The 23,515-nt window shown below is 38.2% G+C and overlaps 5 protein-coding genes across 7 annotated transcripts; 3 read left to right on the top strand and 2 right to left on the bottom strand.

Annotated features, from left to right (window-relative positions):
- Window positions 1–1,113: 1,113 nt before the first annotated feature.
- LOC149618230 (uncharacterized) lies at window positions 1,114–4,121 on the bottom strand. The gene is made up of 5 exons (XM_089855393.1): window positions 3,981–4,121; window positions 3,146–3,707; window positions 2,587–2,870; window positions 2,290–2,513; window positions 1,114–1,530 (listed from the first exon to the last, which is right to left on the bottom strand). Exons 2-5 carry the CDS (start codon window positions 3,697–3,699, stop codon window positions 1,222–1,224), a joined length of 1,371 nt encoding a protein of 456 aa, XP_089711519.1. The 5' UTR covers window positions 3,700–3,707; window positions 3,981–4,121; the 3' UTR covers window positions 1,114–1,221.
- A 30-nt stretch (window positions 4,122–4,151) lies between these two features.
- On the top strand, window positions 4,152–10,770 carry LOC149618229 (acylamino-acid-releasing enzyme-like). Of its 3 annotated transcripts, none has more exons than XM_089855379.1 (16): window positions 4,152–4,305; window positions 4,490–4,725; window positions 5,319–5,485; window positions 5,551–5,711; window positions 5,785–6,177; window positions 6,852–6,909; window positions 6,985–7,085; window positions 7,147–7,198; window positions 7,254–7,481; window positions 8,459–8,533; window positions 8,592–8,672; window positions 8,936–9,138; window positions 9,232–9,280; window positions 10,147–10,177; window positions 10,246–10,479; window positions 10,552–10,770. In XM_089855379.1, exons 1-16 carry the CDS (start codon window positions 4,294–4,296, stop codon window positions 10,676–10,678), a joined length of 2,208 nt encoding a protein of 735 aa, XP_089711505.1. In that variant the 5' UTR covers window positions 4,152–4,293; the 3' UTR covers window positions 10,679–10,770. The 3 variants fall into 3 exon arrangements, with proteins under 3 accessions (XP_089711505.1, XP_089711504.1, XP_089711503.1); XM_089855378.1 differs by lacking the exon at window positions 9,232–9,280 and adding an exon at window positions 9,408–9,456 and having other exon boundaries at window positions 7,242–7,481; XM_089855377.1 differs by having other exon boundaries at window positions 7,242–7,481.
- Window positions 10,771–10,939: 169 nt separating this feature from the next.
- cta (Guanine nucleotide-binding protein subunit alpha cta) lies at window positions 10,940–17,747 on the top strand. Its single transcript, XM_089855400.1, has 3 exons — window positions 10,940–11,750; window positions 13,283–13,333; window positions 14,008–17,747. Exons 1-3 carry the CDS (start codon window positions 11,271–11,273, stop codon window positions 14,581–14,583), a joined length of 1,107 nt encoding a protein of 368 aa, XP_089711526.1. The 5' UTR covers window positions 10,940–11,270; the 3' UTR covers window positions 14,584–17,747.
- Window positions 17,748–18,870: 1,123 nt separating this feature from the next.
- On the top strand, window positions 18,871–22,040 carry AsnS (asparagine synthetase). The gene is made up of 6 exons (XM_089855396.1): window positions 18,871–18,974; window positions 19,384–19,417; window positions 20,155–20,673; window positions 20,740–21,258; window positions 21,331–21,653; window positions 21,707–22,040. The coding sequence occupies exons 3-6, from the start codon at window positions 20,169–20,171 to the stop codon at window positions 22,001–22,003; spliced, it is 1,644 nt and encodes a 547-aa protein (XP_089711522.1). The 5' UTR covers window positions 18,871–18,974; window positions 19,384–19,417; window positions 20,155–20,168; the 3' UTR covers window positions 22,004–22,040.
- Window positions 22,041–22,050: 10 nt separating this feature from the next.
- On the bottom strand, window positions 22,051–23,467 carry LOC149618226 (acyl-CoA-binding domain-containing protein 6-like). Its single transcript, XM_089855411.1, has 2 exons — window positions 22,620–23,467; window positions 22,051–22,425 (listed from the first exon to the last, which is right to left on the bottom strand). Exons 1-2 carry the CDS (start codon window positions 23,053–23,055, stop codon window positions 22,109–22,111), a joined length of 753 nt encoding a protein of 250 aa, XP_089711537.1. The 5' UTR covers window positions 23,056–23,467; the 3' UTR covers window positions 22,051–22,108.
- Window positions 23,468–23,515: the final 48 nt, after the last annotated feature.

Below are 23,515 nucleotides of genomic sequence, written 5' to 3'. Positions count from 1 at the left end.
TCAGCTCTTTAGCTACTGACTACTAAGTCTATTTTAGTTTTGCCTGAAAAACACTTTCTTGTTATTTGGAATTTGAAACGGTGGTACACATGTACCCCCAATCAATTTTGAGTATCAGATAACCAGAGCAGAGATACACACATAATTTTGGGTCCACTTTCCCATTTTAGCAATGATATTTATCAGGTCATTGTTGCGTAAGTGGAGCCCATAGACCTTTTCGACGTACCATCGAAATGGTCGATTACTTGGTAGTTCTAATGAGAGATACTGTACTTGTATGAGTTAATAGACCCTTTCAAGTAGGCGACACTGCGCCTTGCCGCCTTTTGACCAGACATTGATAGGACGGTATAAGGACAACAAAGACGTTAGAAAGGGCTTCAACGTTACCAGAAGTCCTTTGTAGTCCATATACCGTCCTATAGATAGTTTTCACACATGGAGGATTCATACCATTTACAACAGGAGGCCGGGCTATCTGGAGGACAAAAACCCATCTGCTTTTGTCCTCCAGATAGCCCGGCTTCCTGGTGTAAATGGTATGAATCCTATAGGTATGTGTACAACAAAGACCTCAGAGAGGGCTTCAACGTTACCAGAAGTCCTTTGTAGTCCATATACCGTCCTATAGATAGTTTTCGCACATGGAGGATTCATACCATTTACAACAGGAGGCCGGGCTATCTGGAGGACAAAAACCCATCTGCTTTTGTCCTCCAGATAGCCCGGCTTCCTGGTGTAAATGGTATGAATCCTATAGGTATGTGTACAACAAAGACCTCAGAGAGGGCTTCAACGTTACCAGAAATCCTTTGTAGTCCATATACCGTCCTATCAATGTTCTTTCTTAAGACAACCCAAGGTAGTGGTCAAGACAACAACCAGGCTCTATTTAACCCCAAACTTAGTCCTAATTTTAGCTATTTCGTTGGTTAAATGTGATTTAAAAAGAGCATGTAATTGTATGTTGCCTGATTTTGGGAAGTAATTATTTATTGTAGGCATAGATAAGGGCGATAAAGTCGTATCTGTGAAATACGATATTGTAGCTTATAAAAAAGGTCAGTAGGTTATTTCGAAATATAGAAATAAGAAAACAGACTGAATAGATAATGTAGAAAATAACTTTATTATTTTATTTGAACAATTTTATTATTTTGAGTGAGGAATTTTTGTTTCTTGCATAATTAACGAATGAAGCCCGTCTTTGGTGGTCAATTAATTAACATCTTTGTTAATCTTTTGAGATTGGGTTAATTTATTTTGTAAATATTGGTCCAGTTCGTGGAAAAATTTGGGTTTGTATTCGTTCCACATTTGGACGCCCGTCGCGTCGTAGTAACGCCCACCGTGGCTCAAATGGTCATCAATATCGTCTTCCAGTTGAGTAATACTGTTCCTAGAGGTCAAACACTCGCCCGCGAAGACTTTGAAGCAATGCCATTCAGCCTTGCTGATAAAGTCCGCGCAAACTCGGATGCCACCGCTACCAAAGAGGACATCGTCTTTGGCTTCCTCGTCGTATTCCTGAACAAGGACAAGGGCAACGAGACAATGGGATTGCTAGAAGCTCAATGGACAATTGGAGGTTTGCGCGATAGCTAGAGGGTAGTTGTAACGTCAATTGAGGTAGTTGTGAGGACAACTAAACAACAGGACAATTGGGACTTGCTAGGTGGTCATTTAAGGTAGCTGTGAGGACAACTAAACAACAGGACCATTGGGACTTGCTAGGTGGTCATTTAAGGTAGCTGTGAGGATAACTAAACAACAGGACCATTGGGACTTGCTAGGTGGTCAACTAAGGTAGCTGTGAGGACAACTAAACAACAGGACCATTGGGACTTGCTAGGTGATCAACTAAGGTAGCTGTGAGGACAACTAAACAACAGGGCAATTGGGACTTGCTAGGTGGTCAACTAAGGTAGCTGTGAGGACAACTAAACAACAGGACCATTGGGACTTGCTAGGTGGTCATTTAAGGTAGCTGTGAGGACAACTAAACAACAGGACCATTGGGACTTGCTAGGTGATCAACTAAGGTAGCTGTGAGGATAACTAAACAACAGGACCATTGGGACGTGCTAGGTGGTCATTTAAGGTAGTTATAAGGACAACTGGACCTTGCGCGATCGCCAGAATTACTATTAAGGTACTTATAAGGACAACTGGGCATTACGCGACCACTAAAAGGTGGCTTAAGGTAGCCTTAAGGACAACTGACCCCCCACAACAGGACAATTGGAGCTCGCGCGATGGCTGCAAAAAGAACTGAACAAAACTTACCTTAAGTATAAGTTTGAAATTCTCTTCGTCCCCGCATTTCAACAGCGTTTCCAGAATAAGCGGGACTCTATTGCGATTTTCCAAAACGTATTTCCTCAGGGTCTCGGGCGCCTCCTTCCAAAAGAACTCGAAGACATCAAAGGAATACGCGCACCCGGATATCATATTCAACAACAGCTTATTATACTCTGACCCTGAAAGGTAACTCCAAACGCACCGAGACGCTGAAAAAGAAACTAATTCGATTACCACAAAAAGGTCAACGATGAAATTGACCTTTAACCCCCCCTTTCGTACCCCGAACAAACAAATCTAAACGTGGCCAAAAGAGAAGACCATCTAAAACCTTGTAGGGCCAATTTTGAAATACTCTAAGTTGTTGTTCTTTGGTCATTTCGGAGATTAAGAAGCAGACGACGCCCGTTTCTTGCGCCATTTGTAAATGCTTATCCTTTTGTTCTTCGGTTAACTTTTGCCAAAAATAGCGCATGGCAGTTTCGTTAACTTGCTCGGCCGAGCATTGGAACGCGTATTCGAAAGGGGAATTTTCGGGGTCGTAACGTTTGATGTCGTACTCTAACCTACAAGAAGTTCTTAGTTACTTGCGTCAAAATGACGCGTAGGTCGTTAAACCAAGGAAGATCGAGCGAGGGAAGTTTGGCGAAACGTAGTGGGTCACGTGTTCCACTGCGCAACACGTCTTTGTCTGCGTAATTGTCGTCGGTCGTCAGACGTCAGAGTTGTCGTCTGTCACAGCACGATGCGTCAGACAATTGCGCACCTGGACATCTAACAACAGGAGATATTTGGGCGACCTCTCGCTTGATCTTCTTCCATGGTCAAACCATTCATTTACCTTCTCATTTGGTCAGTTAGAAAGAAAGTCCAAAACGTGGTCAACCTTCTTTCGTAAAAATTCAGATCGCACAAATCATTTTCGTAAACGCGTTCATCCGCGTCCATTTCTTCCCATAATTCGCGAACTTTGTCTTCGAGACAATAAAAACAGGACAGTCTGTAACGGAAACCGAGATCCAAGGACTGATCATTGGCTAGAAATTCCGCCGTCCTTTTACGATTGACGGTGCCATTCGCGTTCCAACAAAGTTTATGAGTTAATTCCGCTATGAAGAAGTCATCGACGTCAATATTTTCGCCGTGACGCGTCAACCAATGACGTATTTCCGACCCGATTCTTTGTATGGCTCGAACTAAGTTGCTTTTCAAAATGTCCGGGACTGAAATTTGCGTCAATTTCGCTTTTACTTGCTCGACTATTTTTTGCCATTCGCCAAATTCGATGCTATAAGTTGATATTGATTCGCGTACGTCATCTTGGTTCCATAAAATGACGGCCATTTTGGATAGGGTTATGTTTAGCAGAGATGGCGTATCAACGTGGCAATCCATTTTAATCTCTATAATTTCAAAGAATTTCTCAAATAAAACATGAAATTCCATTCATATTTAATACGTTTTTTAATAAAACATAAATATTATTTATTAAAAGCCTCGTTGTCGTATCGTATTTAATTATTTATTTAGTAAGATATTAAAATAAGTTATAGGTCATTTTATTCCGGCGCGAGTCCGGCGGTGTCCCACCCAAGAATATGACAAATGAAGCCCATTCCAGTTTGACAGTTTGTGCAGAAAATAAACCGTGATTTATAAATTGTAATTTCACTTACGTTTAATGAGAATGCGTATTATAAATTTAAATGCAATTTGTTTCTTAATTACGGCCTTTCATAGACCAATTAACGCGCCAAGATACGAAAACATCAAAGGGAACAGAGACTACTGTATTAACAATTGAATACAGGCCCGTACTATATATGAAGCCGAAAAAGTAACGCAGTAGGCTTTAGCTGATAAGTACCGTTAGTTCTACCTCCAATTTCGTCTGCTTAAGAATTATTATAGAGGTAGATAAGGTAGAGGTGTGTCGTGTATTTGGCGTGTTCTTACCGGCTTTGATTTAGTTTAAAACTACGCTTAACAATGAAGTTTAAGGTAATTTAATTAATTTTTTATTATAATTAAGATTAAACTATCATTTTGGAATGACTAACAGCATAAGGTTTCTAATAAATAACTTTTTAAACGCACTAATGTGTTGAAACAGTTGCTTAAAGCCGGGTTTTCATTGAATTTCTTTCGCTTTTCAATGAAAAGGGTATAAATTTTTTTTTGTCAGGTTGAAAATCTCGTGAAATTGTACCGAACTTGCACCAGTTCGATCCCCATTTCAGTGGGAGCTTCTTTATTGAGAACCAATGAGAATCTGTTATCTCTGCAATCTTATTGGTCCATCCATAACCTGGAGCAAGCTGATAGGTCAACCTTTGCTGTTAACTACAGCCTGAATATAAACAGTGCCAAAGATGAAGTAGACGTTAGCCAAATTGGATTTCCTATTGAATTAGGATCAGAGTAAGTACTTTTAAAATAGTTCTCTAATTGAAATCCACCAAGTAATTCGCGATGCATGCGCCAAGGCCTATCGCGTGTTTTTTCTAATGTGGTAAATCGGGGTCCAAATGACGCGTCGTCTGCTTCATAGTCGGAAATATTGAAACGTTTCTTCAGTGAAAAAGACAATTCATGACTATAACCCAGTTCTTAATCAGAATCGCCACCCTATTATTCCCGATGCATGTGCCAAGGCCTAACACCCGTGATAAATCGGGGTCTAAATGATGCGTCGTCTGCTTCAAAGTCGAAAATATTGGAACGTATCTTAAGTGAAGCACACAACTCATGATTATGACCCAGTTCTTAATCAGAATCGCCACCCTATTATTCCCGATGCATGTGCCAAGGCCTAACACCCGTGTAAAATCGTGGTCTAAATGATGCGTCGTCTGCTTCAAAGTCGAAAATAAAGAAACGTTTCTTCAGTGAAGCAGGCAACTCATCATTAACCCCCACAATTGCGAGTTAGTTTAATTAAAAACACGCGTTAAGCCTTGTCACACGCATCGGGAATAAAGTCCAATTGCACAAACAATACCGCTACTTTTCAGAACATTGTCCGCCGTTTCGCAGAATGGCATATTCCGCGCGACCATTCGTAGATTCAATGATAAAAAGGGTGAAAAGAAACAAATCCTCGAGGTTTGGTCAACCAAATCCAAACTTAAAACCTTTGACTTATCGAGCCTCGACGTCCACGGAGACGTTTGCGAAGACGGTAGGCTTAACAAAATAACACTTCTAAAGCATCTTACAAGGCTTAACAAATGGCGGGGTTTCCAGCATTATTTTCAAGTATGAGTTGGTCAGCGGATTGCAAGAGGATTTTGTACGTGGCTGAACGTAAAAAACCAAAGACGGAGTCGTTCTTTAGTCAGAAGAAAAAACCGGAAACAACCGGAGACGAAGCTTCCAAAGAAACCACGCCCCCCAAAACTGAAAAAGTATAAAATTTTAAATGAACGACTTTTAATTAATTAATTAATCATGGCTTCATTTTATCGTTCATAAATTTAGGGCCTTGGTGTTTTTAATGAAGAATGGGGAGAAAGCCTAAACGGTCGTCATAACCCCGCCCCTTTTGTCTTCAACCTCGAGGACGAGAATGTAGAAGCGATTCCCGAGATTAGCGACGATTATTCTTGTGGTCAAGCTATCTGGGGACCCAATGATGACTCGGTTATATTCATAGCTTGGCCAAATCATCCTAGACGTTTAGGACTTCGATCCTGTCATATGAGACCCAATAAAATCTACCGCTACGATTACGAAACTGAACAACTCGTGACGTTGTACGACGACCCAAAATGGTGCTCTTTTACTCCCAGACTCAGTCTTGATGGCAAAAGAATGGTTTTCTTAGATAATGTTATCGGAGGCGCTCACAATCATTGTTCCCGGCTACTTAAGGTAAGTTCAATTATTAATTAATGTTTTAATTAACTCCAGGAACGCGCCGTGTGTAGTTTATTCGCGATGCCATATGCAAGGCTTAGCAAATGTTAAGCCTTGGTGATTAGCTAGATAGACGCGAGACCAGTTGTACATGCCTCGAATAATTAATCTGATTTTGTTTAATTATTAATTAATTAATGTTTATTAACTCTAGGAACGCGTGCGCGGTGTTTAGTTTATTCGCGATGCCAAATGCAAGGCTTAGCAAATGTTAAGCCTTGGTGATTAGCGAGATAGACGCGAGACGAGTTGTACATACCGCGAATAATTAATTTGATTTTGTTTAATTATTAATTAATGTTTAGTAACTCTAGGAACGCGTGCGCGGTGTTTAGTTTTATTCGCGATGCCAAATGCAAGGCTTAGCAATTGTTAAGCCTTGGCGATTAGGTAGATAGACGCGAGACGAGACGAGTTGTACATACCGCGAATAATTAATTTGATTTTGTTTAATTATTAATTAATTAATGTTTATTAACTCTAGAAACGCGTGCGCGGTGTGTAGTTCATTCGCGATTCCAAATGCAAGGCTTAGCAATTGTTAAGCCTTGGTGATTAGCTAGATAGACGCGAGACGAGTTGAATTGACATACCGCGAATAATTAATTTGATTTTGGTTTTTAATTTAGTACGATTTTGAAAGCAACAAAACGACGTTACTAGTCGATATAGTTAATTCCCCTAAAAGTAATTAAACTAATTAACCATAATTATAGTAGGTTAAATTGTTAGTAACGGCGTGACGTATGTAATTTAAATTAGAGACGGATTTCCCGGGATTATATGTCGACTCGCTTCCAATTAGATGTTGGACCGACGATAATCTCCACGTAATTTTCGCGTCATCGTGGAAATCAAAAGAGGTAAGCGCCGTGGCATTTTGTAGTTTAAAGATGGCGCCATTGAACGCGTAGAAATTTACAGGAACTTCTCTGCGTTAATGTTGAAACAGGCTCGGTTGAAAGATTAACTAACGGTAATTAAGATCATTTAGGAATACTTTACTAAAGTAATCCTAGCTTTAATTGTAGACGAGAATTACCCTGTCTGGAGTTTATTCGACATTAACGAGAGTTATTTGGTGGCTTCGCGGTCTTCTCCTAGTTTGGCGCCACATTTAGTTGTAGCTAGTTACCGAGCTGAAGGTTCTAAGTTAAAAATCGGGCCTTGGCAGCCCATAGAACCGTTAGTTAGTAAAATCTTGCCTGATATTGAATGGTCCATTCATTCTGTACAACCTGAAGATACAAAGGATGAAAGTAAGTACCTTTCTTTATATTAAAAATCGTGTAACAGATGACGGGATTAGAGCTTAGTCGTCCTTTATTGGGACTTAGTCGTCCTTTATTGGAACTTATTCGTCCTTTATTGGGACTTAGTCGTCCTTTATTGGAACTTATTCGTCCTTTATTGGGACTTAGGCGTCCTTTATTGGAACTTAGTCGTCCTTTATTGGAACTTATTCGTCCTTTATTGGAACTTATTCGTACTTTTTGGAACTTAATCGCTCTTTATTGGAACTTATTCGTCCTTTATTGGAACTTATTCGTCCTTTATTGGAACTTATTCGTCCTTTATTGGAACTTATTCGTCCTTTATTGGAACTTATTCGTCCTTTATTGGAACTTATTCGTCCTTTATTGGAACTTATTCGTCCTTTATTGGAACTTATTCGTCCTTTATTGGAACTTATTCGTCCTTTATTGAACCTTAGTCGTCCTTTATCGGAACTTATTTGTCCTTTATTGGACCTTAGTCGTCCTTTATTGGGCCTTAGTCGTCCTTTATTGGGCCTTAGTCGTCTTTTATCGGAACTTATTCGTCCTTTATTGGAACTTAGGCGTCCTTTATTGTAACTTAGGCGTCCTTTATTGTAACTTATTCGTCCTTTATTGTAACTTATTCGTCCTTTATTGTAACTAAACTTATTCGTCCTTTATTGTAACTAAACTTATTCGTCCTTTATTGTAACTAAACTTATTCGTCCTTTATTGGAACTTAGGCGTCCTTTATCGGAACTTAATCGTGCTTTATCGGAACTTAATCGTGCTTTATCGGAACTTAATCGTCCTTTATTGGAACTTAATCGTCCTTTAGTGGAACTTAATCGTCCTTTATTGGACCTTAATCTCCTTTATCGGACCTTAGTCGTCCTTTATTGTTACATATTCGTCCTTTATCGGAACTATCAATTTATATTACGAAACCCCGACAATAACGGAGTAATTTAATTTAGGCATGGAGTACGAATACATTTTATTGAAACCCTTGGATGTCGTCGAAAAAATCCCGCTAATTGTCTTACCTCACGGTAACAAATTAAGACGTAATTAGGAAACGTGCGCGAAATTAACGCATATTTCTTATAGGCGGTCCTCACGTTGCATCAGCACCGCGATTCCTTTATACAACCCATATGCTTTTGAAGCTTGGGTTTGCCGTCATTTTAGGTATTCAATCCACTAGCTTATTCGCGATGCGTGTGCCGAGGCTTAACGCAAAATCACTTTCTAACTTACAAATCCGTGTAAAAATGATGCGTAGTCTGCTTCAGAGTCGAAAATATTGAGAAGTTTCGACTCTGTAGCAGACGATGCATCATTTAACCCCGGATTTGTTAGTTAGGAAGTGATTGCGCGTTAAGCCTTGCCACACGCATCGGGAATAAATGGGATAAGTACTGCATTATTTTAAATTATTTTGGCGATATCAGTGAACTATAGAGGTTCTACGGGGTTCGGGGAAACCCCTTTGCAAAGTCTCTTGGGTAAAGCGGGCTTTCAAGACGTGGTAGATGTCCAAACGGCCGTAGAACGTGCCTTAAAGGAGCATCCATCATTGGATGCTAATAAAGTTTGTGTTTATGGGGGATCACACGGGGGATTCTTGGCGGCGCATCTAATTGGTCAATACCCAGTACGTCATCTTTCTCTAGCAAATAATAAAAGAAAAAAAACCCCAATGAGACTTTGAGAATAATTGCGTAATATTTGATTTAATTCTTTGAAGGATTTTTATAAAGCATGCGTTGCCGTTAATCCTGTGACGGATTTACGTGGTACGTTTAAAAAAAATATCATGACGTCATAATTTAATTAATTTTCAAAGTTTCATTACCGCTTAAAATCAAGCCCCGTTTACACCTATTTTTTGCTTACAATTTTTCTTTATCTTTTTTTAACAAGAATTTCTATTCTGCGTGTATTTTTCGTAACCCTGGTATTGATATTCGCGGTAATGATTCTCAATCTCAATGAATAAGCAATTTGATTGTTGCGTAAGGGACTTAAAATTAAGTTGGTTTAGTTAGTTTCGCGCATGCTCGTGATTTATCGAGTTTGACAAAGGCTTAAGTATTTTACTAGTTACTACATTGCGATTGACCAAGGCTTAAGTGTTTTACATTATATATAGCCATTGACCTAGGGTTAAGTGTTTTACGCTTTCGCGATTGACCAAGGGTTAAGTGTTTTACTATTTCGCGATTGACCAAGGGTTAAATATTCTACTAGTTACTGTATCGCGATTGACCAAGGGTTAAGTATTTTATTAATTAGTGCATCGCGATTGACCAGGGCTTAAGTGTTTTACAATATATATGGCCATTGACCTAGGGTTAAGTGTTTTATTATTTTGCGATTGACCAAGGGTTAAATATTTTACTAGTAACTTAATATATCGCGGTTGACCAAGGCTTAAGTTTTTTACTATATCGAGATTTCCGGCAACAAATTTATCGTAAAATAACAAAACCACGGATCTTTTGAGGCCATTTTAGACCTTTATAAACTTTTCGGTGTCCGCTGTGACGTCATAACGACTTTTTTCCTAAAACCCCTCGTTCCCTACAACCAATCAAATTGCGAGTTCTATTTCATTTTAAGAATTGAACCATAATTTAACCGATTCCGCTTTACCACGTAGGCAAACTAGAAACCACTGATATACCAGATTGGTATGTTTTAATTAGTATCTAATTTTAATTAGTACTAATTTACTAGCTAGATTAATTAAATTTAATAGGGGTTGGGCCGAGGCTGGATTGGCTGAGGTGGCGTTGAATTCGGAGTATAAATCATACGCCATCGCGCCACCTGACGCTTGCAAGGTGTTCTGGGACTGTTCACCAGTCCAATATATCCCTAAGGTTAAAACACCCGTCCTGATGCTCTTAGGGAAAGTCGATTTAAGAGTTCCATTTATGCAAGGCCTAAATTATTATTACGCCCTTAAAGCTATTGGAAAGGTGGATGCAAGGTACTAATTTGCATATATTTAGGCCTAATGACGTCACGAGTTATTTTAATTTGGGATGGTGGTAATCTTTAGGTTGTTCATATACGATGACAATCACAGTATCGGAAAAGTCGAAAATTACAGCGATGAACTGATTAGAATCGCACTCTTCTTGGCTGAGAAATTAGGCCTAACTGATGAGAATGTGACTCAGCAATAAATATGCCAAAGAAATAATTAAAATTTACAATTTTTGTAATGTTTGTACTGATAAAATAAATAAATGCTCAATAAAATTGCAGTTTCTTGTGATATTTTTTTATTTTTAATCAATTATCTTGTTTTGGAAAGTGTTTTTGAGTTTCGTAGAAGTCGGGTATGATTCCCGCCATTTTTTAAACACATAGTAGTATTGAAGTCAATTCAGTTCAGTTCCGCTTTCCATCACCTGTATGATAAAGGCGTGGTGATTTGGGGAAATCTTTAACACTTCCCCCTACTTGTCAAATAAATTGAAACTTGTACTCAGTGGATGGAAACGGGTTCGGATTTCTCCGCTTAAAGTACGTTTTCTTTTAAAATAATGTAATTTAAATCAAATACAGCGATTAAATTATGTTTATTAACGCGAAAACGCGCGAATTCGAGCTTAAAATCGTAGTTTAACGCGGGAATTAAAGCGACAACGCGACTCGAGGCGAGACAAACGTTAAGCCTCGGCCCACTTCGGATAATTAGTTTGCAGAGTTCTTATCTTCGAAAAACGTTTACTATCTTCTTTGAAAAATTATAAAACGTTTTATTATTAACAAATGGCCGATCTTTTAAAATCGTGTTCGTGTTGGTTACGTTTAAAATACGGACCCGAAGAACTAGAACGTTTCAACCAGAGCAAAAAAATTGACAAAATGTTAGAAAAGGACAAGCATATCATTCGAAGACAAGTGAAATTATTACTATTAGGTGCTGGTGAATCGGGTAAAAGTACGTTTTTAAAACAAATGAAGATTATACACGGACATAATTTCGAAGACGAAACCTTGGTCGAATTTCGAACTATTGTCTATCAGAATGTTATAAGAGGTATGAAGGTTTTAGTTGACGCCAGAGACAAACTAAGGATACCTTGGCAAAACGCGGACAATGCCAAATACGCTAGTCGCGTCTTGAAATACGAAAACAATATGATTCTCGACACCGAGTCATTTTTAGAATTTGTCGAGGCTGTTATGTTTTTATGGCGTGATAGTGGAATTAGAGCTGCCTTTGAAAGGAGAAGGGAATACCAACTAGTGAGTAACGAAGTCTTTTTATTTTTTGGGGGTTTTTTAATTGATTAATTAAGTTCTTGCCCTATTTGTTTGGCAATTTTGAAGAATAGAACCTGATTTTCCGCCCCTATAGTTTTTGAAATATTATATTATTCTAGTGGAAAATTATCCTTTGACCTTTTGAGAACCTGCATTTAGGCCTAACTTTAATTTGAAATTGACAATTGACCTCCCAAAATCGGAAATTGACCTCTCAAAATCGGGGTATTCAAGGCTTAACACTTATTTTTAGCTTAATGTTGTTATATTTTATTGGGAAAGCAAGAAACTAAGAGTGTCCTTTGACCTTTGAGAACACGCATTTAGGCCTAACTTTAATTTGGGGAAATTGACCTGATGACCTCTCAAAATCGGGGACTTCAAGGCTTAACACTTATTTTTAGTTTGGTGTGGTTATGTGGTATTGGGAAAGCGAGAAACTAAGAGTGTCCTTTGACCTTTGAGAACACGCATTTAGGCCTAACTTTTTAATTTGGGGAAATTGACCTGATGACCTCTCAAAATCGGGTATTCAAGGCTTAACTCTTATTTTTAGCTTTGTGTAATTATGTTTTATTGGGAAAGCTAGAAACTACTAGTGTTATTGCAGTGTTCTCTTTACTCTATGTGTGTCCGTTATCAACTGTAGGCCTACCTTGTACTCAGCCAGTGCCCACTTGACTTTACAAAGCGGTTCTAGATAAATCTAGAACTAGAATCATGCTGTGACAGACAGACAACTTACAATTTTAACAATTGGGGTAAAATGAGATTTGAACCCAAGAAGGTGGGACAGTGGGACAAACAAACAGCGATCTTCCTCATCCTCATAGCGGGTGGTTAAAAAAGGAGAGGGGTAGGACAACCCCTTTAAATATGTTAGCTTTTTTCTTTTTATTTATTCAATGTTAGAGTTAAGGGTTTAAAACTGTCTTACAAAAGCAATAGTATTTAGGCTACCCCTTGGCACCACGCAGGGTCAATTGATTGACACCAACACTACTGTGATAATTCGTTCCCCTCTATAACCTTTAGCCCCTTTCTTTACCCCAATAAGGACAAGGAGGGTTGTTTTTGGTCTACTTAGACCATTTCGATGTAGCTAAGAGGGAAATAGAGGGGGGTAAACTTTGCCCTCCGTCTCGCTTTTTGTATCATGAGAATGGGCTAGACGATACCGAGGGGTGCCTACCCCTTTTTTGCGTCGAAAAGGTCTATTTTATTACACTGTGATGCGAAAAGGAGATAAAACTGGGGAAAATACTTTTAAGATACGCTGGCTGCGTTGAAGTGTGACAATCGGTTTTGCAGACTTTTATGAAATACCTCTTCTATAGCGTGTCCCTTATCCTACTTCTGGTTTTACATATAATTATTTTAGTTAGCTCTTAAGTAAGTTAGTTGATATACAACATGCATGGCTACTGTGCCCTCCCTACCCCAACCACGTGACTTAGCTTATACGAATATTTTCGTGAATATTTGTATTTATTAAAAGGTGTTTTGTATTTTAGGGTGACGGTGTTCGTTATTTTTTTGACAATATTGAAAGAATTGCAGTTAAAGTGAGTATGAACTCAAATAGACCCATTTCCCTCCCCTCAATTAAGCCCCTCCCCCTTTCATGAGTCAGCGATAAAAGTTATGTCAGGAATACATACAGCTACTAGGAATTATTGCGCACCCTTGTATTCTATGTTTATTTCTATAAATTAGGGTTTTGTGGGTATTAACTCCGGGCTTGAGAACTTACTATCGCCGTCACGCCTATTAATAATTCTGATGGCGTTTTTCTAACTGTCGTTTCATTGGTTGGTAGCAACGCTAGTTCCTAGGCGCGTAAGAAGCAAGGTGCAAACAGGCAGCGAGATATATTATTAATTAATTCGCTATGGATAAAATTCGTCATACATAATGATTAGTCTAGCTAGCTCTTCAAAACAAAATCAACGTCTAGATACGTTTGGGGAAAATGGCACGTACGCAATGATTCCTAGTAGATTTATGTATTCCTATTATTGAGTGCTCAATTGAGGCCCAAAAACAATTATAGCGTATAGTCTGCTACCACGACCTTTCTCGTGAAGTGCACCCTCGGTTTTGGAAGGCTATACAATTTAGACTATACCAATACTGACGTCACGTCCCCGTAGCTCCTCCCCTCTCAGTACCACCCACTCTATTATGGGTGGCGTCTTTAATTTTTATTGATGGGGTTGTGTGTCCCATGGGAACGCAGGACTATCTTCCATCCAACCAAGATATTTTACACGCTCGCAAAGCGACCAAAGGAATATCGGAATTCACAGTGCCAATAAACGGTATCCCGTTTCGATTCGTTGACGTTGGGGGTCAAAGGTCGCAAAGACAAAAGTGGTTTCAGTGTTTCGATAGCGTAACGTCCATATTATTTATGGTTTCTACGAGCGAATTCGATCAAGTTCTACTTGAAGATCGGTGCACGAATCGTTTAGTCGAATCGAGAAACATTTTTGAGACAATCGTCAATAATCGTTGTTTCGCCGAAGTCTCTATCATTCTTTTCTTGAACAAAACCGATTTGCTCGCAGATAAGGTTGCCAAAAAGGATACCGATATCTCCTTGTTTTTCCCCGAATTTAAGGGGGACCCTCATAAGCTCGAAGACGTACAAGTATTCATTTTAGGTCTTTTTGAATCGGTTAGACGCGATCCCAAAAAAGCCCTTTTTCATCATTTTACAACCGCTGTTGATACCGAAAACATTAAAGTTGTCTTTAACGCCGTTAGAGATACCATTTTACAAAAGAATATTACTCAACTTATGCTACAGTAATTTTTTATCGTAGTTTATTAAATTTACAATACAGGGATCGGGGGTTTTCTTCCTTAAAAGGGCTTTGGGGGTAATTATGGGATTGAATGAGTGGGATGCGTGGGAAATCAACTGAATTTTGAGTGAATCGATGAAATGTTAAATGTAACTTCTTCTATGACCAGCCCTTAGATTTTGATTGAGCCCCCACAAGGTAAGTGCATGCACCCCCTAATCCACAAGTTATCGTGAATTAACATTGGGGAAGTGTTTATGATTGGATGACCCCCTTAGCAATCATTGTCTGTTCAGTTGCTTACGTTATATTTAAGGGGTCATCTCTAAACACTCTATGACCATCCGATTTTGACCCCACAAGGGAAGCATGCACCCCCTAGCAAAATTAAGTCATCATGAACATTGGAGAAGTGTTTATGATTGGATGACCCCCTTAGCAATCATTGTCTGTTCAGTTTCTTACGTTAAATTTAAGGGGCCATCCCTAAACACTCTATTTTTGACCCCATAAGGGAAGGGATGCCCCCCCTAACACAAGTTACTGATGAACATTGGAACTCCTGTTTTACGGATGACCCCCTTAAATTTAACGTAAGAAGATGCTAAGGGGGTCATGCAATCATGAACACTTCACCGATGTTATTCAGTAACTTGTGGGTTTGGGGGTGCATGCATCCCTTGTGGGGGTTCAATCAAAATCTTAAGGGCTGCTCATAGAAGTTACATTTAACATTTTCGATTCACTCAAAATTAAGTTGATTTCCCATAGAACTATCCCACTCAAATACTTCTATTCTATAATCACCCCAACCCTTTTTTTCTTATAACACCCTGTACATAACGACAACGCGGCGATTAAATCAGAGAACAAAATGGACTGTCACAATCTTAAACTCAATGTACTCCTTCCAATGGTCAACAAACAAACATAGTTTATTAATTAATTTGACCGGATGCAATAAAGATTAATTAGGATATAGAGTAATTAATTAAATTACCCGAGTCAATTTACTCCGTATACGGTTTATCTTTATTACCTCTGTTCTGTCTTTTTTATCCTTATTTTATTTGGTAACTGTTAAGAAAAGATAAGATAAGATGCCATTTGTAAATCTTTTTAATCGCATACGTTAATTAAGATTAAGATAAAGATAAAAGATAAGATTTTGCTCATTTAATTATTACGGGGTAAACATTCCTAGGATTTAATTATTATTATTTTGTTTTTCTGTGAAATCTATCGAGGGCTCCTAGTCTTTAATTACAAACAATTTAATTACAAAGTTATTAATTAAAATTTATCTATCAGATTATTTTCTCTTCTTTTTATTTTATTTACCAATACAGATTTTTATAAAAAAAAATTTTTAATGAAATTCTCCGCGGAGTTCAACTTCAATCAATAATTCTTGAACTGAACTGAATTGAACTGATTAGCCAGAATTTTATTAATATTTTTTCCATATTATTTACCAATACAGATTTATATTTGAATTAAATATATATTCTTATAAGAAATTTAATGAAATTCTCCGCGGAGTTCAACTTCAGTCAATAATTCTTGAACTGAACTGAATTGAACTGATTAGCCAGAATTTTATTAATATTTTTTCCATATTATTTACCAATACAGATTTATATTTGGATTAAATTCTTAAATTCTTATATTCTTATAAAAATTTAATGAAATTCTCCGCGGAGTTCAACTTCAGTCAATAATTCTTGAACTGAACTGATAAGAGAGAATTTTATTAACTTTTCCTTACGCCTACATGCTTTGTATTATATTATATTATTGTGTTGTGTATGTATAACTTTGATATACTTTTTACAACAACAACAAAACGTTACAATTTAAAAAGAAAAATACCAAATTATTTTATTACAAACAAATTTAATTAAGTTTTTTTAATTATTTAATTAATTAAAGAAATAATTAAAGGTTACAAGAAAGCAACGTCTATGCATTGAAAAGGTAATAAATAATTTTGTTTAGCAACGATTTTTTAAGTCATAGTTCACAGAGGTGCCTCTACTCCATTTTTCTTTTTTTATAATATATAAATTGTTAATTAATTTTTCCGTCGCGAATTCTTAATTAACCACGTCTAATTAGATGGATAAAAAAGTACTTCCTTCTGATTGGACGCGCCCTTAACGAGACTTCTCGGCGTTGCTAAGTCCATAACCATTCTGTTTTTTTACAAGTATGGTTGTACCATCTTTATGGGAACCTAAATTATAACAAGAAGCGATATCTAGTTTACTAGGGAGAAGGTATAAATTCGCCTACACATTTATAATCTAGCTCTTTATCTCCAGTCCAAACGTAGACGTAGCCTGTCCGGACTGTTAATCCCCTTCGCCTCTAAATCGCAACCAGCCAGCATCTCATTGGTTCTTCAAAACTAGTGCACGTCAGCGCGACGGCGAATGAGATAAAAAATTACTTGTATTTTCCTCCGACTGAGGAGAGGCTGCGAAATAGCCCGGGGCCTCCTTTTACGTCCCCCCTTGTATTTTGAAAGGGGGACTGGCTGGGACTATGGCACGCGTGAATTAATACTTCGGCATCTTATACCTTCTCCCTAATAAACTAGATATCGCTTCTTGATTATAATTAAATATATATTGAAATTAATTAAATTAATTCACTTTATTTCAATTGGTTCCGAGAATCGTTGCTTAATAATTAATTTTTATTTTTAATTAATTACTATAAAGTAAGCTATGATAAAAAATGACTGTTTTTAATACATTTTTCAGGCCTTAAAGTTAGCCTTTGAATCTATTTGAGATAATACCAAGTTTTGATTGGGTGAGTGAATGAATGAAAATGGTACGTGCATGCATGTGTGATACAGCGTGCATATTATTATTATTATAAATACGTTATTTGATGAACTTCTACCGTTATTATTAAATAAAATTCGGTGATTTATTCAAGACTGATTGATGAATTTTAAAAATGATCGACTTAATTTTGATTCAATTAAGAATCGGACTGCCGCGAAATATTTCCTCAATTAATGATTCATTAATTAGATAAAGAATTGTCAATAAATAAATAAACAGAGCTCCCTCCGTGAAGGCAATTAATTATTAATTAAATAAATAAAATTAAATAAATAATAATTATAATAAAGAGTTCTTAAACTGTTCCAGAATGACTGATTTTATTGTGCGTTCTTGTTTATTTTTATTATTTTATTTAATACTCCGTTGGTATTAGTAACTTGTGAGTAATAACTTAATAAGTGTGACAATGAACACTGTTCGTAAAACGTGGAGGATCTGGCTTGAAATGACAGGTAAATAAATTATTGACTAAATAATTCTGGAAAAACGTAGGGCAATTTATTTATAATTATTGATAAAATTCTGGGAAAACTCAAGGAAATTTATAATTATTGGTAAAATTCTGGGAAAACTCAGGGAAATTTATAATTATTCAGGAGAAACTCGTGGAATTTTATAATTATTGGTAAAATTCAGGGGAAACTCATGGAAATTTATAATTATTGGTAAAATTCATGGGAAACTCATGGAAATTTACAATCATTGGTAAAATTTATGTAAAACTCAAGGAAATTTATAATTATCGGTAAAATTAATGGAAATCTGGGATATTTGTGAGGCTATTACTCCAAAAACAACCACTTTACTTCTACAGTTACTAGGTGGCCTTTCACCTGGAAAAAGCCTGGAAATTTATGGGAAATCATGGAAATGTCACTGAAATTCAAATCGTTTTTACAAAAGTTATATAAACCCCGTTTTAAAACAGAAAATTTATAACAAGTGTCATACTTATTGTAAAGGGTTACTTATGCCATTTTATCAGATAGAAAATTCTACAAGAGGACCACTGTTCCCAACTACGCCATTCATCGTGACGCAAATCCCTTGCCTACCATAAATACAAAGTGCAAACTTGAACTTTGAACACTGATTCACATTTTTATTGTCAATACGAATCAGTATTTCCAAGAATCAGAAATAGAAACCCGGCTATTTCAACTTGTAAACAAAGTTGCGACATTTGTATATTTTCTGCTCCTTTTACGACGCATTTAATGAAGTAATCATTTTGAATTTATCGTTTAAATTCTGCTAGGGGTTTATAGTTTCCGGTGACGGCCATTTTTGGCAGAGTCAAATTGAATTTAAATGTAAATGAAGTAAAGCGAAGATATTTCTCCTCAGGCTGACAAAGTTGATAGTCCAACCCACTTAACCTTGGCTCCGACAATTAATCATTTTTTCTCCGACGATTAATATCAGCATAAGTCTATTACTTAACGCCCCTCAAAGTATTAGAACGCTTAGGTTCCTTGACGAAAGGATTTTGCGAGTTTCACGAAGACAACCATGGAGATGCGAAGTTAAATCAGGTAAGTTGATTATAGAGAGGTTTCATTTTGGGTCGTAAGAACTGACCCTCCTACCTCGGTTTTGGTCACCATATTGAAAGTCGTCAGTTCAGGCCATTCATTTAGACTATACCAATAGTGACGTCACGTCCACTTAGCTCCTCCCCTCTCGGTACCACTCCATTGGTTAGATTGTAACTCGTGTTATTTTGAAGTTGGGTTATGTAGCAAAATTTTCTAGATGAAACGTATCAACTTTTGGTTATATTCTTATGACGATGTTCATCTTGGATACACGTGATGTTGATGACAGCCCATTAATAGCCGTAATGTTACCAAGTACCACGTTTCAGTTATATCTGCCTCCAGCTGCAAAATTTCCATATGTTTTCAAATACAGAACTTTCTTTATATATCTTATTCTTATCAGAGCAGTTGTCCATTGCTTGTCACACTCCGCTCAGGTAACCAATCTTTATTTTTAACTGTTTTTATCGTGACTCACTAAATGATTGCTTATCAATAACTATGCTATTTATTGCTATCTAGTGTGTCTACTGATTTGTTATTGATTATAATTTCCAGACTGTTTATAGATAGTGTAATTAGTCATTAATTGATTTTAGTAAATTCAGGTAAGTAATTTTTGCTGAAAATGTTGGTCAAGTATTTGGGTAATTTTTGCTGACAGTAATTGCTCAATATTTGGGAAATTTTTGGTGACAATAATTGTTCAATGTTTGGGCAATTTTTGCTGACAATAATTGTTCAATATTTGGGCAATTTTGGTGACAATAATTGTTCAATATTTGGGCAATTTTTGGTGACAATAATTGTTCATTATTTGGGCAATTTTTGATGGCAATAATTGTTCAATATTTGGGCAATTTTTGATGGCAATAATTGTTCAATATTTGGGAAATTCTTGGTGACAATAATTGTTCAATATTTGGGCAATTTTAGTTATTGCGATTGAAGTTGCAGTTATTCAATTCTAACAAAACATGTTCGTTGGCAATACTCAATCATTTGTACTTTGCTTTATTTCGTTGTGTGAATGGGCCTTGAGTCACTAGATCGTTAGTGATGCAATTGCACTATCTTTTGCTACACGTACGACTTCCTAGAACTAAAACTCGATTGCATTTTCAGCCATTATAAAAACACTCCACTAGTTTCAAAAAGGTTCATTTTAAAACAGGTCTTTACAATACAATGTGTGGAATATTGGCAATATTGAACGAAGCGGGGGTTGACCCTTCAATTCGATCGACAGCCTACGAGCAATCGAGACTTCAACGTCACAGGGGTCCTGATGGCTCTGGAATCGTCATCCTCCCAAAATGCGTCATGGCCCATGAACGTCTTTCCCTAATCGGCATCGATACCGGTGACCAACCTCTCATATCGGACAATGGTGACCTTTTCCTCATCTCCAACTCTGAGATCTACAACTACAAGAGTTTCATACCCGAAATCGAGGCTAAACGTGGCAAGAAGTACTTTCCCCGATCCGACGCTGACGTCATCATAGATTTGTACCAAATTCACAAGGAAGATATGTTAAGAATGTTGGGAGGTATGTTCGCCTTTGTTCTTTACGATAAAAAGACCAGTACGCTGTTGGTGGCCAGAGATCCAATTGGAATACTGCCTCTGTATACCGGACGCGATGATAACGGTGGATTATGGATTGCTAGCGAGATGAAGGCACTTATTGGTAAGCGACTGATCCTCGATTATTGGGACACACTAAAGTAAGTGACCTCTTGAACTCTTGCTTTAGGAAAATGCCATCAAATTGAAACATTCGAAGCAGGGTGTTACTTATACGGTGGTTTATCCACACTGCAAAAGAAACGATACTTCGAACCATCATGGATTCACGAAATCCCTTCGCGTCGTGCTGACCTCGATGAACTGAGGTCACGTTTAATCGAAGAAGTTGAACTTCACATGGAAGCGGACACTCACATTGGCGCTCTGTTATCTGGAGGTTTAGATTCGAGTCTCGTTGCAGGGATTGCCAGTAAAATCATGAAGAACCCAGACTCGGAACACTATGGTCAAAAACTTTACACCTTCAGCGTTGGCATTTCCGGTTCACCCGATTTGAAATACGCCAGACAAGTGGCCGATTATATTGGAAGCCTACATCACGAGATCACCTTTACCGTCGAAGAAGGTCTCGATTGCATAAGAGAGATGATATGGTTTCTTGAAACGTACGACATCACCACAGTTCGAGCCAGTATTCCAATGTTTATTTTGGCCAGAAAGGTCAAGAAGTACGGAATTAAAATAGGTTCGTTATGTTCCCGATACATCTATGGTAAGTAATTACGAATCTATTGATGGGGTCCTTCGTTACTCGTAGTTCTTAGTGGCGAGGGTGCGGACGAAATCTTTGGCGGGTACTTGTACTTTCATTCGGCCCCAGACGCTAAAGAATTCCACAAAGAAACAGTTAGACGCACGACGGATCTGTCCTATTTCGATTGTCTTCGAGCGAACAAGTCCACAATGGCCTGGGGTGTCGAAGCACGCGTACCATTCTTGGGTAAGACCTTCATGGATTACTGTATGGGAACGGACCCCAAGGATCGCTTAGCACCCAGCGCGTTGGACCACGAAGGAACCGGAATGGAGAAATACATCTTGAGGAAGGCCTTCACGGAATTGGGATACATCCCAGAATCGGTAAGTACGGTTGTCAGTAATTAACTTAAATTACTAATTTTAATTAACTGTAGGTAATTTGGAGGCAAAAGGAACAGTTTAGCGATGGAGTTGGTTACAGTTGGATCGAGACACTGCGATCGCATTGCGAATCTCAAGTAACGGACGCGGAATTCTCGGACAGATTTGAACAATTCAAGTACAACACTCCCGATACGAAGGAGGGCTATTATTACAGATCTATTTTTGACGAAATATTTGGGAAGGTGGGCGAAAGGACGGTGAAATGTTGGGTGCCCAGAACGGATTGGGGTTGTTCAAGTGACCCATCTGGTCGAAAGCAAAAAGCTCATATTTCACATAGAGCTTAATTAATTGAATGAATAAATAAACTTTGAATCTCTTTAATTATATTTATTAATTCCAAATAATAATAATAATAATAATAATAATATTACAGATTTATAACAATTAACTTAATCAAATAACTTAGCGACATTGTCATTTAACGCGATGTCCTTCGGTAACATTCCATCACTATCTTTAATGGAGGGGGACGCCCCATTGTCCAAGAGAAAGGTAACTATTTGCGCGTGTCCGCACGAACTGGCGTAATGTAAGGGCGTTTGTCCGTCCGAATCGGTGCCGTTGACGTCAGCGCCATTGGACACGAACCATTTAACGGCGTCAAAGTGTCCTCGGTCCGAGGCCCAATGTAAAAGAGCCATTCCTTCAGCGTCTTTCGAGTTAAAGTCGAGTTGTTTCAGACGTTTTATACTTTCTAAATCGTTTTCTGAAATGAAAGAAGCGCGAAGGTGTTGTTGGGAATGTTTCTAAGTGGACCTTATTCGCGATGCGTGTGCCAAGGCTTAATAAGTCTGGGTCAAAATGATGCGTAGTCTGCTTCAGAGAAGAAAATACTGAAAAGGTTACGCCTTGGCACACGCATCGGGAATGAGGTGGCGTAGGTGTAGTTCCTATTTTCACCTTTGACAAAGTCAAAGACAGTTTTCTCGTGATCTTGAAGTACTCGGTCGCTATTGGCCATGACGCTCATAACTGGTCCCACTGATTTCTGGTTCTGATTGGTCTCTTCAAAGGGGTCCCAATCAGGGTCCAACGTTTGTATCCTCTGAATGTATTGCCACATGGCGTCCTCTTGGCTCATGTCCCCTAGTTCTTTCCAAGCGTTCCATTTCTGTTTTCCTTGAAGGTCGTAGAAGCTTGGCTTAGGAACGTTGCAGGGACCATCATTGCCTTGCTTGTAGCGCGCGTAAAGGTATAACAGTTCCGTCGAATTTAATCGGGACATGATGGTGGGTAAGTGATTGGCGGCTTTGTCGAAGACCTCTTTGGGGTAACCATTAGAAACCCAACTTTCGTGGTCGAAGCGTAATTTGGGTTGTGGACCGCCTTCTGCCATTGTGCGTGATAGCTAATGTTTCTCTACTTGTCTCAATTATGGTTGAAGTAAGTCAGTAGAGGGCTCCACTGATTGGGTTTCACCAATGGGAGGTTGACTTACTCAACAACGGTTCCGGCCCTCAGTTAGCCTGAGGTAAATTGTCGACATGGGCATCCGGTCACTTCTGGTGGTTAGTGTCAGGGTCCTCAGGGATGGTCCTGCATTTAAAGGATATGCCCCAGACAAAATTAGCCCACGTAGACCTGGTAATTATTACTGTCTACGTGAAACTTTACACGAGGAATATGAATAGCTTATTGCTTTAATTGCTAACTTCATTAATTTTAATTTCAAAACATTGTCTCAGCATAGAATTGCTCAGTGACTCGCCGAATGCCGATCTCGCTAAAAGCAGACGATGGTTCGACCCGTTCCGAAGAGGGCAAAGGCTTCCAAAATGCAGTTCCCTTCGGTCTGA

Source organism: Phalangium opilio, unplaced genomic scaffold (genome assembly GCF_054372755.1).
Source record: "Phalangium opilio isolate 3A_F unplaced genomic scaffold, DU_Popi_V2 ptg000209l_1, whole genome shotgun sequence".
Lineage (NCBI taxonomy): Eukaryota > Metazoa > Arthropoda > Arachnida > Opiliones > Phalangiidae > Phalangium > Phalangium opilio.
Note: the sequence above shows the minus strand (reverse complement) of the source record. Positions and strands in the feature narration are given on the sequence as shown.